Source organism: Vombatus ursinus, unplaced genomic scaffold, assembly GCF_900497805.2.
Source record: "Vombatus ursinus unplaced genomic scaffold, bare-nosed wombat genome assembly UNPS02014786.1, whole genome shotgun sequence".
In the NCBI taxonomy this organism is placed as follows: domain Eukaryota; kingdom Metazoa; phylum Chordata; class Mammalia; order Diprotodontia; family Vombatidae; genus Vombatus; species Vombatus ursinus.
In genome coordinates, this window is record NW_020954564.1 from 32,447,458 (window position 1) to 32,460,964 (window position 13,507).

General features: G+C 42.8%; 1 protein-coding gene across 2 annotated transcripts in view; it reads right to left on the reverse strand.

Moving 5' to 3' along the window:
* HCK (HCK proto-oncogene, Src family tyrosine kinase) overlaps positions 1 to 13,507 on the reverse strand; it is a 37,590-nt gene that overhangs the window by 11,000 nt on the left and 13,083 nt on the right. Inside the window, exons 7-10 of one of the 2 annotated variants that reach the window (XM_027867725.1) lie at positions 7,979 to 8,128; positions 7,387 to 7,536; positions 6,866 to 7,048; positions 6,093 to 6,169 (exon numbers count right to left, since the gene is read on the reverse strand). In XM_027867725.1, coding sequence (XP_027723526.1) covers positions 6,093 to 6,169; positions 6,866 to 7,048; positions 7,387 to 7,536; positions 7,979 to 8,128 — 560 coding nt within the window. Of the gene's footprint in view, positions 1 to 6,092; positions 6,170 to 6,865; positions 7,049 to 7,386; positions 7,540 to 7,978; positions 8,129 to 13,507 lie in introns of both variants that reach the window. The other variant, XM_027867724.1, reaches the window with a different exon arrangement.

Consider the following 13,507-nt stretch of genomic DNA (forward strand, 5'->3'; position numbering starts at 1 on the left):
GGTTTGAGTAAAGGGGCTTTAGAACACAGAATATTAAACCTGGAAGAGCCTAGGGAACTGAGGATTCAAATCCAAGCCCTGACTCCAAACATAGTATTCTTTCTATCACATGCTATCACCTTAGAATGTGAATACAAAATGTCAGAACTTGAAAAGAACTTGGAACATAGAGCTGGAAGAGAGCTTATAACTCTTCTGGCCCAACTCCTTCATTTCACAGAGGAGGAAACAGGCCCAGAGAAGGGGCACGAAGTGCCTAATGTTGCAGACTAAGAGGCAGGACTTGGCTTTCAAACTCAAGTTTTCTAAGCCTAAATTCAGTAAGCTTTCAAATATCTCATTCTATATTATTCAAGAGGAACCCAGGTAACCAGAAACCTCAGATAACTGGGAATACTTTCCTAGTCCATTTTGAGAGGATGGAAGCAAATGACAAGGAAATCAGCTCATACCAGGGATTAAATACAAAAATCAGTCTCTAGGACACAGGCTAGATTGTAGACTAGAGATCTAGGTGGCACAATGCCTACAGTACTGGACTCATGTCACAAAGACACGTTTTGAATCTTGCCTCAGACGCTTATCTATATGAATGTATGAAAATCACTTAATTTCTTTTAGATTAAGTTTCCTCATCTTTAAAATGAGGATAATAATAATAATACCTACTAGTGATATCATAAAGAAATTAGAGGAGTAAGAAAGAAATTACCAGGAATATCTATGAATAGGAGAAGAGTACATGACCAACGAAGAGATAGAGGGGTCACATAAGGAAAAGTAGACAATTTTGATTATGTAAAATAAAAAAGTTTGTGCACAAACAAAACCAATACAGTTAAAATTAGAAGAGAAACAGGTAAATGGGGGCGGGGAAATCTTTGCAGCAAGTTTCTCTGATAAAGGTCTCATTTCTAAAGATATATGGGGAACTGATTCAAATTGCATTCCCCAATTGATAAATGGTCACATGATATGAACAGTCACTTTTCAGAGGAAGAAATCCAAGTTATTAATATGAAAAAATGCTCCAAATCACTACTATTTTGAGAAATGCAAATTAATGCAATTATGAGATTCTACCTCACAACCTTCAGAGTGGCAAAGTTGACAAAAAAAAAAAAAAAAGAAAATGACAAATGCTGGAGGGGCTATGAGAAAACAGGTACATTAAAGCATTGTTGATGGAGCTGTGAACTGTTCCAGCCAATCTGGAAAGCAATTTAGAATTATATCCAAAAAGCTATTAAGCTGTGTCTATCCTTTGACCCAGTAATACCACTATTTGGCCTATGTCCCAAAGAAATCAAAGAAAGAGGAAAAGGAATTATACAGAAATATTTATAGCAGCTCTTTTGTTATGGCAAATAATTGGAAACTGAGGGGGTGCTCCTCAATTGGGGAATGGCTGAACAAGTTATGGCACATGGATATGATGAAGTTCTATTATGCTGAAAGACATGAGCAAGGTGATAGTTTCAGACAAACCTGAGGCGACTTGTATGAATTCATGCAGAGTAAAATGAACAGAACCAGGACAATAGTTTATACAGCAACAACAATGTAAAAACAAACCACTTTGAAAGACTTAGGAACTCTGATCAATACGTTGACTAACCACAATTTCAGAGGACTTACAATGAAACAGTCTATCCATCTCCTGATAGAGGGGTGATAACTGAGAGTACCAGTTGAGATACTTCTTTTTACATGTCCAATGCAGTAATTTGTTTTGCTTGACTATACATGTTTGCCACAGGGATTTTGTTTTTCTTGATTTCTCAATGTGTGTGTGTGTGTGTGTGTGTGTGTGTGAAAGACAGGAGGGAAAAAAGGTAGATCTTCATGAAAATAAAATAAAATTTAATTTAAAAATAATAACACCTACCTCACAGGGTTGTTGTGGATCTAAGAGGATAATACACATAAAGCCCTTAGTAAACTTTGTGAATGCTGTAAGTGTTAGCTATTATTCTTACTAGGATTGGGACTGTGATTTCATTAGTATAGGAGACTCCCAGGTAAGAAAACTCCATTTACCAATGCAGGATGATGCCTTCTTTGCAACTTACAGTTTTAGAGAATTAAATGGTTTGGCCAATGCTACATAGCCAGTATATATTAAAGGTGACACTGGAACCTGTCTTCTTGGCTCTGAGACAACTCTAAGGTTCATTAGGTCAATTATTATTAAAAGAAGGTTTCTGGCCTTATCCAACTAGGGAATTCAATTAATTGGAACCCCACACCCAAGAAGTCCTTAAAAGCTGAGTTTGGCTCTATTTGTTTTAGTGTAGAGAGGGCAGAGAGAGTAGATTAGGCACCCAGGGACTTTAGGGATCTACAAGCAAGATTGTGGTGTCCTAGGTAGGCTACACCAGCAGATGGCAGCAAATGAACACCATTGTCCCAAAGCCAAACTGTTACTTGACTTTGGCTTTGCTGAGAATCCTTTAGGCTCAAAGGACTTAAAAATGGAAGGGGCCTTAGAGGCCATCTGTTTCAATTCTCTCATTTTACAGATGAGGAAACTGAGGCCTAGAGAGCTAAGGTTACAGAGTTAGTAAATGGTAGAGTCAGATTTTAAACCCAGATTTCTGAACTCCAAAAACTAATGTTCTTTCCTTAACACCATATTCTTTTTTTTTGTTTTTTTTTTTAGGCAATTGGGGTTAAATGACTTGCCTAGGATCACACAGCTAGTACTTAACACCATATTCTTAACCTGAGGGTCTGTAGGCTCCTAAAGGGGGACCTTAAGCTTGGATGGGGAAAAATTATATCTTTGTTTTCAGTAACTACTAGGTGAAATTTGGTGTTTCTTTCGATCATTTAAAACCATTATTCTGAGAAGGGGTCCATGGGCTTTACTAGATTGCCAAAGGGGTCCGTAACACAAAAAAGGTTAAGAACCCTGGCTTTGCATTGGGTTCTGACTCTGTAGTCAGAGTTTTGGGGTTGGACTTTTGGCTATATCACTTACTACCTGTGTAATTAGGAAGAGTCATTTAACCTGTCTGGGATTCAGTTTCTTCATCTGTAAAATGAAGGAGGTTGGACTAGATGACCTCTAAGGCCCCTTACAGCTCCAAATCTATGATCCTATATACCATGCTACCTTTTACATGCTACTGGATGCCGCTGGCCTCCAGGGGCTCAATTCAATGTAATAAATACACATTCATTTATTAAGAGCTCAGTTGATATGGTCTGTATCCTCAGGATGCTCTGAGGTAAGTGACCATCATCAACATCACTGATGAACATTCACCAGGGGCCAGGATTGGCTTTAAGTAAGATTGTCTCCATGTAGCAGGAAGGACACTCGGCTGAGGAGCAAGAGACCTGATTTCTGGGCCCGGCTCAGACTTGGTGTGTGATCTTGGGCAAATCTCTTTATCACTTAGGGCCTTATTTTCGTCTTCTCTCAAGTGAGCCGGTTAGCCTGTACACCTTTCAATTCCTTCCTTTTCCTAACATAGTGAGTTAGTGATAATGCCAGGACTGGACAGGGGGTCTACTGGCTCTTTCCAGTGATTGTTATGATTAGGTTTTCTATCTTAATATTCTATATTGTAAGGACCTTTCCTCCTCTGATATTCTGTTTTGAAGTCAGGAACAAACCAGCTTATTGTCTTCCTGGGGCATTGCACTGGAAATTTCAGAGCCTCATTTTCATATTGTTCTCCTGAGAATGCCCTGGGAGGAGGTCCACTTATTGTATATAGTTTGCCAACCTTAGCTTTGCATAGTCAAAGCCTCTCTGTATTCCCCCCCCACCCGTATTGTTTTTAGGTGTTGTCAGTGTTCCAGCCCTTCTCTGTGCTCATTGGAGCATCCCTGGGAAAGAAGATCTTCCCGAGCTTAGGTGGTGTTTCCCACCCATGCCTCTTTCTCCTCCTTTCAAGGCCTCCCTTGATGCCCTCACATAGAAGTGCCTCTTCCTTCTTTAAATGCTCATGGCACTTTTGGGGACCTCACTCAGGGTCCACATTACACCTTACCTTGTATCTGTATCCCTTTCTTAGCTCCTTGCCAGAATGTTAGTTCTTGAGGAGAGGGACTGTATTCTCCTCATATTTTTATCCTCACTGGGCCTTGCACATAGTAGGGGCCAGGTTAATGTACGTGAATGAATGAACGCTCTTGAGTCCAAGTGTGACCCTTTCCCCACTACACCTTGTGGAATGAAAGCTCTCTGATAGCTGGGATTGTTTAATTCTTTGTATTTATAACTCTGGGGCAACTGGCTGGGACAGTGGATAGAGCTCCAGACCTGGAATCAGGAAGATCTTAGTTCAAATATGGCCTTAGACACTTATTAGCTGTGTGACCCTGAGCAAGTCACTTAGCCCTGTTTGTCTCATTTTCCTCATCTCTAAAATGAGTTGGAGAAGGAAATGGCAAACCACTCCAGTATCTTTGCCAAGAAAACTCCAAATAGGGTCATGAAGAATAAGAAACAACTAAACAACAACAATATTTATATCCCTGGAACCTAGCATAGTGCCTGGCAAATTAAAGGTGCTTCACCAATGCTTGTTTATTCATTGATTGATCATACTCTGTTTGGATCCTAGTTATTTGTATAGCTGTCACCACTAGGGGCACCCTTCCCCCCATCAACCTCTCTTGTCCCACCCCTTCCTACCCCAACCCTTGGCCTTTATGCTTTACAATCTGGCCTGTCTGTATGCCCTGCAGTCCCCTGGCATTATGATCTGACCTCCTTAAATAAACTAAGGCTCCCTGGGCCCTGCTCTCTACCCTATCACTGTACCCTTAGGACTTCAGCTGAACTTCCTTTGCTGTATTCTCTCTCCCAATTACAGTGTGACCTTTTTGAGATCAGGAACTGTCTCACTACTTGTTATTCCCAGCCTTTAGTACAGTGCTTGACACACAGTGTTTGATAAATGCTTTTTTCATTCATTCATGCCGTATCTCCCCTACCACTGTAAGGTTAATGAGGCTAGGGACTGTCTTATTTATCTTTATATCTTCTCCATGGTCCAGTACACAGTAGGCACTTAATAAATGTCTAAATGAAGAATCCAGGGGCAGTTAGGTGGCGCAGTGGATAGAGCACCAGCCCTGAAGTCAGGAGGACCTGAGTTCAAATCCGTCCTCAGACCAAACACTTGACACTTACTAGCTGTGTGACCCTGGGCAAGTCACTTAACCCCAATTGCCTTAAAAAAAAACAAAAACAAAAACAAAACCAAAAAAAAGTGAAGAATCCAGACAAGCAGAGAACAACAGGAAGAAACTTCAGGCAGAAGAAACAGTGTGAGCCTAGACACAGAAGCTGTAAAGCATAAGAGTGTTGAAGGCGAAATGGAGCAGTGGTGAGTCTGGTCTTCTTAGAACAGAGGCTTTAGATAGCAGACCAGTGGAAAATAAAGCTAGAGACACATTCTGGGACATTCAGTGGAGGGGCCTTGAAACCCCAGCTAAATAGTTTAGGCTGTGTAAGGATTGAATGAGATCATGTATGTAAAAGCACTTTGCAAACTTTAAAGCGCTACATAAATGTTGATATTATTATTATTATTATTATTATTTCCTATAGACAATGGGGAGCCATCAAAGTTTTTTGAGAAGGGAAGATACACTGAAAGAACTGCTTTAGGAAGATTAAGACTTTTTTTTGGGTCAAGATTATTGGTATAGTATCATGGAATTAAGACCTAAAAGGTACCTTAAAACATAGACCATATAATGTCAGAGCTGGGAGGAACCTCAGAGATCACCTAGCTCAATTTCCTCATTCTACGGATATAATACTGAGACCCAGACAGATGAAGTATCTTAACCCATGTCATACCCAGTATCACCAGGGCTGGAATTGGCCTTAAGAGTCAAGACCATCTCCTTGTAGTAGGAAGGATACTCTGCTACAGAGGAGGATTAAGTAGCAGATACAGGGTCCTAAACCAAATCCAGTGCTTCTCCCACTGAGTTTCCAGCTTATGGAGACCCCAAAGGAAAACAGCAAGGGGGTTGCTGGGATAGAAAAATGAGTCTTTCCCATGACACCACTGATAATGGGGGGGTGGTAAAGAATTTCCCCAAGGAGGTTACCCTCTTACCTGGGCTGAGAAATCGATGAGCTTTGGTAGGGGTTGTTTTCGGCCTTCATCACTTTTCAGAAAGTCCAGCAGGCTTCCTAGTTGGGGGGGAAGGTGGGAGAAAGAGCTGAGCGGGAGTTCAGGGGCCAGCTGGACTCACTAATCAATGCTGGCTCCCCAGCCCTATTATGTAGTTCTTCCTAGGTAACGGTGGCCCTTGAGTCCAGGTCTCCTGAATTCAAGGCAGTGCTCCATACAGTGCCTCAATCATTTCTTCCTAACTAGACTGCTAGCTTCCCTTCTTTGTAGTCCCTGCAATTCCCAGCACAGGGCAGGGCACAGAGCCTTTCCTCCAGCACAATAAATTAGGGTGATGATCCCACGTTCTTGCCTTCCCCCCTTCTCACCAACGGCAAGGGTATTACTCTTCCAAATCTTCCTCATGTGGCACTTCTCTTTCTTTTCTAGGCTGTGTTCAATGAACTCCTCCCCAATCCCCCCTTCCTCAACTGCAAGTGACCTCTCCTTCATCTGATCTCTTTTTATTCCTCAAAGTACTTCAATCATGGAAACATAGTCTCAAGAGTTGGAAGGGCATTAATAGAAACATAGTGCCCAGAGTTAGGGAGTTTCAAAAAAGAGGCGCCCAAGTGCTATGTTAGAGGAAAGGAATAAATGACCATTTCCATGTTTCTGTGACTAGGGTAGGGGCAGGGAGTGGAATTGACTGGGGTAAAAGTAATGAAGGCTTCCTGGAGGAGGCATTTGATCTGGGCCCTGATGGCCACCCCAACCTTTTGCCATGAACTCAGTGATGATGTAGATGGGCTCTTCCTTCGTGACCACAGCATGCAATTTCACAAGCTTGTCATGTTGCAGAGTCTTCATCAGGTTGGCCTCAGCCAAGAAGGCTTCCACAGACATGCTCCCTGGCTTCATGGTCTTCACAGCTACCTTGGTGTGTTTGTTATAGGTAGCTGAAGGGGGACAGAAATGCGGGTAAGGAGTGGTACCAGAGTGGGGATCCTAGTGGGAACTGCCACCCACACTCTCTTCCTACTCTAAAAGACCTTTCCCAATTGCTTCCACCCCACGGAGGGAATCACCAATTTCTAGACTTCCTTTCTCAGAAGGGAAGACAGTAACTTATCCTCTCAGGGACTTTAAAGGCAAATTGACTTTTGGATAAGCTAGGGGATTTGATTTCTTATCAGAGAAACTGCTTCTTAAAAGTCATTATTCAAAGCTATCCTTCCCTCTCCCACTCCTAGGTCCTTCCCAGAATCTCCCATCCAGCCCAGCCCAGGACTCTTACCCATCCAGACTTCTCCAAATTGCCCAGCTCCCAGTTTCCTCTCCAACTTCAGGGATTCCCTGGGGATCTCCCAGGCATCCTTCTCCCAGGGTTTCTGGGGCTTGGGTACCACACAGGGCCCTGTTAGCTTCTGGCATAAGCCATCACTTTCTTCTGCAACAGAGGCCTAGCATTAGTTGTAGGTGACATCCACCAGTTGCAGAGGGAATATCACCAAATGTACCCAATTCTTTTTAGGGCAGGGAGCCCCAACCAGGCAAGCCCAACCTACTACTCAATTCTAAATTTTAACTTGGATGACTTCTAAACCAGTTGTGGCTGCTGTACCCATCCCACCCCAGACGCTTAATATACATTCATAGTTAGAAAGGACCCAAGAAATTATTTCTCCATTTCCTTCTGAGGCCCAGAAAGGAAAATGACTTGCTCAGAGTTACACAGTTAGTTCTGAACCAGGATTCTGAACGGAGTAGAACCAAATCTTCTGACTCCAAATTCAATGCTTTTATCTCTATACCCAGAGCTCCTTCAGCTGCCTGGGATTCCCTGATGAGGACACAGCTCTTGGCCCCAGGATTTGGGGAATACTCACTCTTGTAGTGGGCCACCAGATCCTGCAGAGTGCTGAAAGTGCTCCGTGGGGAGATATAGAAGCCACCATTGTCCAGGGTCCGGATCTTATAATGTTTCACTGCATCCTGGTGCTGGGCGTCATAGTCCCTTATTGATAAGGAATAGCTGCCTGAATGGGCAGGGGAGGAAAGAGCTCTTGTCATGGGATCTAAGTACCCCACCATCCTTCTTTAACACTCTCCCCCTTCCTTAACCCTTTCTTTCCTGGCAGAGGCTCCCAGTACCATTCACATCATTTCCTCAGCCTTTCCTAGAGTACAACTGCCCTAGACAGTGGGCTACAGCTGAATGAAGAAACTGTCAATGCCACCTTAATAATTCCTCAGTTTGGTCGTAAATGAGGTTGTTGGTGTTAAGCTTCCCTGTGTCCCTTTTCCCCACAACCACCTCATCCAGGCAAGCTCCTTTGGGAGCAATGACTTAGAGGCAAGCACACCCTGGTATAACCCAGATGAGTTGTACAAGACGAAATCTCATACCTCAAATCATTGCTTGCTCTGTACTGATATAAGCTATGTGATGGATAGAAACAATGAACCTTCAAACCCTCTATTAGCACCTACCCCCTGAAAATCATGATGACCTTGCTGGAGAAGACAAGTCAAGTCAAGTGCCATGGCACCATGTGCTCCCATCTTCCAAACTCTCCTACATGTATACTCTGCTCTCATCTGAAACACACACCACAATCACTGACTCTCCCACTCTCTGCTCTCAGGTTGGCTTCTGACCCCCAACCTTATCCTGGGCTGTGTAGCTTCCAGCATCCTCTAAATAGCCCCCTTCAAAATGCAACTGATTGTTCCTCTTCTCAACCACTCTTAGGGCTGTGAGAGGCAAGGAGGTAATCTTGGTGCAAAGGATAACAATGGAAACTCTCTTCCACTTTAACCCCAACAATAAACCAGTCAACTGGATGAAAAACAACTTGGACTTGGGCTGTGGAATGTTGCACATGGTGTCAGACAAGGTTACTACATCTATGAGTTTTGCTTCACTCTGTTTCTTTATTACAAAGGAGGGTGGTATATAGACCATGTAGTCAAGTTGAGAATTGGCTCCAAATCTTTTACATTCAGCCTGTGAACCTACTAAGAGAAGACTGCTCCTCTCCTGCCCTCTACTCCAGAATCATCTCCAACCAGCCATAATCTTACAGGCACACACACCTCTATACAAATACTGACAGCAATTCCCATCTCTATAGCACTTCCATGTTCATGCAGTGCTTTCCTCACAACAGCCCTATGAGGTAGGAAGCAAATATTACTATTCTCATTTTGCAGATTAGAAAACTTAGTCCTAGAGATGGGACTTTTCAGGGTCATATGGCTGATTAAGTGGGATACCTAGAATTCTGAACCCTTATTTTTCTGGGTCCAAGACCAAAGCATGCATACATGCGCAAAGGCATATACATGCATACACACGGAAGCATGAACACACAGAATTATCCAGATGCTCACACATGCAGACATCCTTTTTTTGTTTGTTTGTTTTTTAGTCTCTACCATAGTTACCACCCCTCCACCTGATCAAGTACAATGAGCAAACTCTGGGCATCTTGGGCCTTAACATACTGGTTGTTTCGCAGGGGCATAGATTTAGAAATGAAAGCAATCATAGAGATCAACAATCCAGCCCCTTGTTTTACGGATGAAGAAACTGAGGCTCAGAAAAGTTAAGTAAGCTACTAACCTTACTTAAAGCCATGCCAGCGACACAGTCTGGATTTGAACTCAAGTTCTGTGACTTTAACCTGGAGCTTTTTCTGTTCTATTATACAGTTAGAACCTCACAGTGTTGCTTAACAGATTGATTCAATTCATCACTATTCATAGGAGAAGATTCTAAACTTTCTCCTTTCTTTTCAACCCCCCTTCTACATTTCTTCCTCATCCATCTCTTTTACCTCAAAAGACTTTCCTTCTTACTTTACTAAGAAGATTAAGGCTATCCAGTGTAAGCTCCCTCATCCTCTCTATTCCACACCTCAAAACTCCTCTTCACTTTTACCCACCCTCTTTTCCTTTTTGATGATTTCCGAGGGGCAGCTAGGTGGCTTAGCAGATAGAACACTGGGCCTGGAGTGAGGAAGACTCATCTTCCTGAATTCAAATCCAGCCTCAGACACTTACTAGCTGTGTGACCGTGTGGAAGTCACTTAACCCTGTTTACCTTCATCTCCTCATCTGTAAAAGGAGCCAAATGGGGTCGTGAAGAGTGAGACAAGACTCAACAAGACAAACTACAAGGAAAAAGTAGTTCTCCTTGTCAAGGCCAACTCAGTTCCTCTATTTTGTACCCCTGATCCCTTCCCTTCCATCTCTTCTAGAAACATGTTCTATCCTGGGGTGGGGAACCTGGGGCCTTGAGGCTGCATGTGGCCTTCCAGGTCCTTGAGTGTGGCCTTTTGACTGAGTCCAAGTTTTACAGAACAAATCCTTTTATGAAGGGGATTTGTTCTGTGAACAAATCTCCTCTCTCACCTTTACTCTATCATCTTCTATTGGCTCCTTTCCTGCTGCTACAGACACTTCCTGTGTCTTGCATTCTTAGAAAGCCTTCGCTTGACTCTATCACCCCTTAAGCTAGTATCTTGGAGATCTCCTCTGTTGCACTGCCAAGTTGCTGGCCTCTCCTCTAGCTATCTTCACTTCTTCACCACCCACACATGTCTCCCTCTTTTAGAAAGTGTCTTCAGCTCCTACCTATTTGCTAAAACAGCTCTCTCCAAGATTACTAATGATGTCTTCCCTTCTAAATCCCATTGCCTTTTCTCAGTCCTCAGCCTCCTTGACTTCTCTGAAGCTTGTGGTACTCTTGGACACCCTCTCCCCCCAGACATTTTCTCAATCGATGGTTCTCATGACACTGCTCTCCCTTGGTTTTTCTCTTAACCGTTTGACTGTTCCTCTCCCTTCTCCTTTCATGGTTTAGCATCCTTTTCTTAATCCCTACATATGGTTGCTCCACAAGGCTCTGTCCTGGGCCCTCTTCTCTTCTGGTTCTACATCATCTCTCACCATTTCCCATCTCTCTGCTGATGAGTCTCAGTTCTATATATCCTAACCCTAATTTCTCTCCTCAGCTCCAGTCCCCCATCACCAAATATTTGCTGGGTTTTTCTACTTGGATATCCCTTTGGCATATCAAAATCTATATGTCCCAGCTGACCTAATCATTTCTCCCTCTATATCTGACTTTCTTCCAAACTTCTTATTTTTCTGTTGAGGGCACTAACATTCTTCCAGTCACCTAGATTCATAATCTCAGAGTCATCCTTTCCTCTCTCCCCTCTCATATCCTCCATATTTATTCAGCGGCTAAATCTTATTAATTCTACAACTATATGTCATGTCAATCCTTTTCTTTTTACTCAAAATCTAGCTGGGGAGACAATATATACATACAGAAGCATATATAAAACGTATAGATGGGGGGCCAGACAGTAAATCCATGGATGCGAGAGATGGAATGTCACGTATGAGGAACAACAAGAAAGTCAGTTTGGCTGGTAGAAAAAAGGGAAGGGAATAATCTGGAAACGTAATTGGGAGTCAGGCTGTGAAGGATTTTAAGTGCCAAACAGAGGAGTTCATATATTTGATTCTGCATGTAATGGAGAGCCATTGCTGTTTACTGAGTAGGGGAGTGACATGATCAAACTTATACTTTAGGAAAATCACTTTGGTAGCTATGTGAAGAATGAATTAGAGTAGGCCTGCACAACCTGTGGCCCGCTGGCTGTAAGTAGACCACAGGCACACCAAAGGATTTCAAGCGGCTGGCAAAAGATGTAGAAGATGTTTTCCTCTACATTTTTCACCAGCCTCCCAAAATCTTTTGGTGTGCTGAAAGTGGCCTGTGGACTGCAGGTTGTGCAGGCCTGACTTAGAGATACAGGGAGAATAGTTGAAAGGCTATTGCAGTAGTCCAGGTGAGAGATGACAGCAGTCTGAACTAGGGTGGCAGCTGTGCAAAAGGGAAGACAAGGATAATTTGAGTGATGCAGTGAAATAAAAACAATAGATTTGACAACTAATTAGATGTATGTGGTAAGTGAGAGTGAGGAGCTAAAGATAGCAAAAAAGTTGGGTGCCTTAGTAACTGGAGTAATGATAGTACCCTCCGCAGAAGTAGGGAAGTTTGGAGGAGGAGTAGATTTAGGAAAGATAATGAATTTATTTTTGGACATGTTGAATTTGAGATATCTTCAGAACACTGAATTCTAAATGCTCAGCAGGCAGTTGGTGATGCTAGACTGAGGCTCAGGAGAGAGTCTAGGGCTGAATAGATAGATCTTGGAGTCATCTGCACAGAGATGATAATAATTAAACTTAGGTGAGCTGATGTTGTCACCGAGAGAGTATAGAAAGAAAAATGGAGCCTTGGGAGACATCCAAAGTTAGGGGACATGGTATTGTGATGATCCAACAAAGACTGAGAAGAAATAGTCACACAGATAGGAAAAGCAAGAAAGGACAGGGTTAAGAAACCCAAGAAAGGACAGGGCTAGGAAAACCAAGAAAGGACAGGGTTAAACAAACCCAAAGAGGAAGGAGCTTTCAGGAGGAGAATATAGTTAATAGTGTCAAATGTGGTAAAGAAGTCAAGAAAGATAAAGAATGAGAACAGGCCATCAAATTTAGCAATTAAAATCAGTGACTTTCAATGGAACAGTTTCAGTTGAGTGATGGAGTAAGAAGTCAGATTGAAAAGGTTTGAGAAGTGACAGGAGAGGAAGGGGAGGCAATGAAAGTAGACAGATTTTTCTAGGCTGGAAAGGAAGGAGAATGATAGTCTGAGGGCTCAAATAGTTGTAGTAGGATCAAGTGCTGGGTTTTTTAAGAGTGGGAAAGACTTGGGTATATTCATAGACAAAGAGGCAGTAGAAAGAGAGAGATTAAAAACTAGAGAGGTCCATTGGATGATAGTGTGGACAATCTGCTGGAGAAGAGAGGATGGGATCCAGAATACACATAGAGGGGTTGGCCTTGGCAAAGAGAAATGCTATCTCTTTATTGGGGATTGGAGTAAAGGAGGAGAGAAACGGGGGATCATGTCAAGGGGTTGTGAGATGGAAAGGAGAAAGAAGGGAGCTTAGGCAAATGGGTTCTATTTTCTTGACTAGTCAAAGTCTTCAGCTGCAAAGCAAGGAGATGGTGTGGGAAATGTTAAGAGATTTGCATTAGCTACTGTGGGAGATGGAGCAGAGGATCAATTAGGGAGGGGTAAAGGGATTGTCTTGCAGTAAGGGCCTGGTAGAGATTAGATAGCAAATTTGTAACAGACTTTTCAAAGTTGTGTGACTTTCTCCAGCTCCATTGAATAGCACTTGAGTAGGAATAGAGAAGGAGTAAGCCAGGGCTGGAGTTTTGCCGGGCTTTACTATCCTTCACACAGTCCATGTTGTTCTCCAAAGTCAAGGTTCATCTCCTACCTCTGCACATTTGCACAAGTTGTCGAATGAACTCCATCTTCTTTC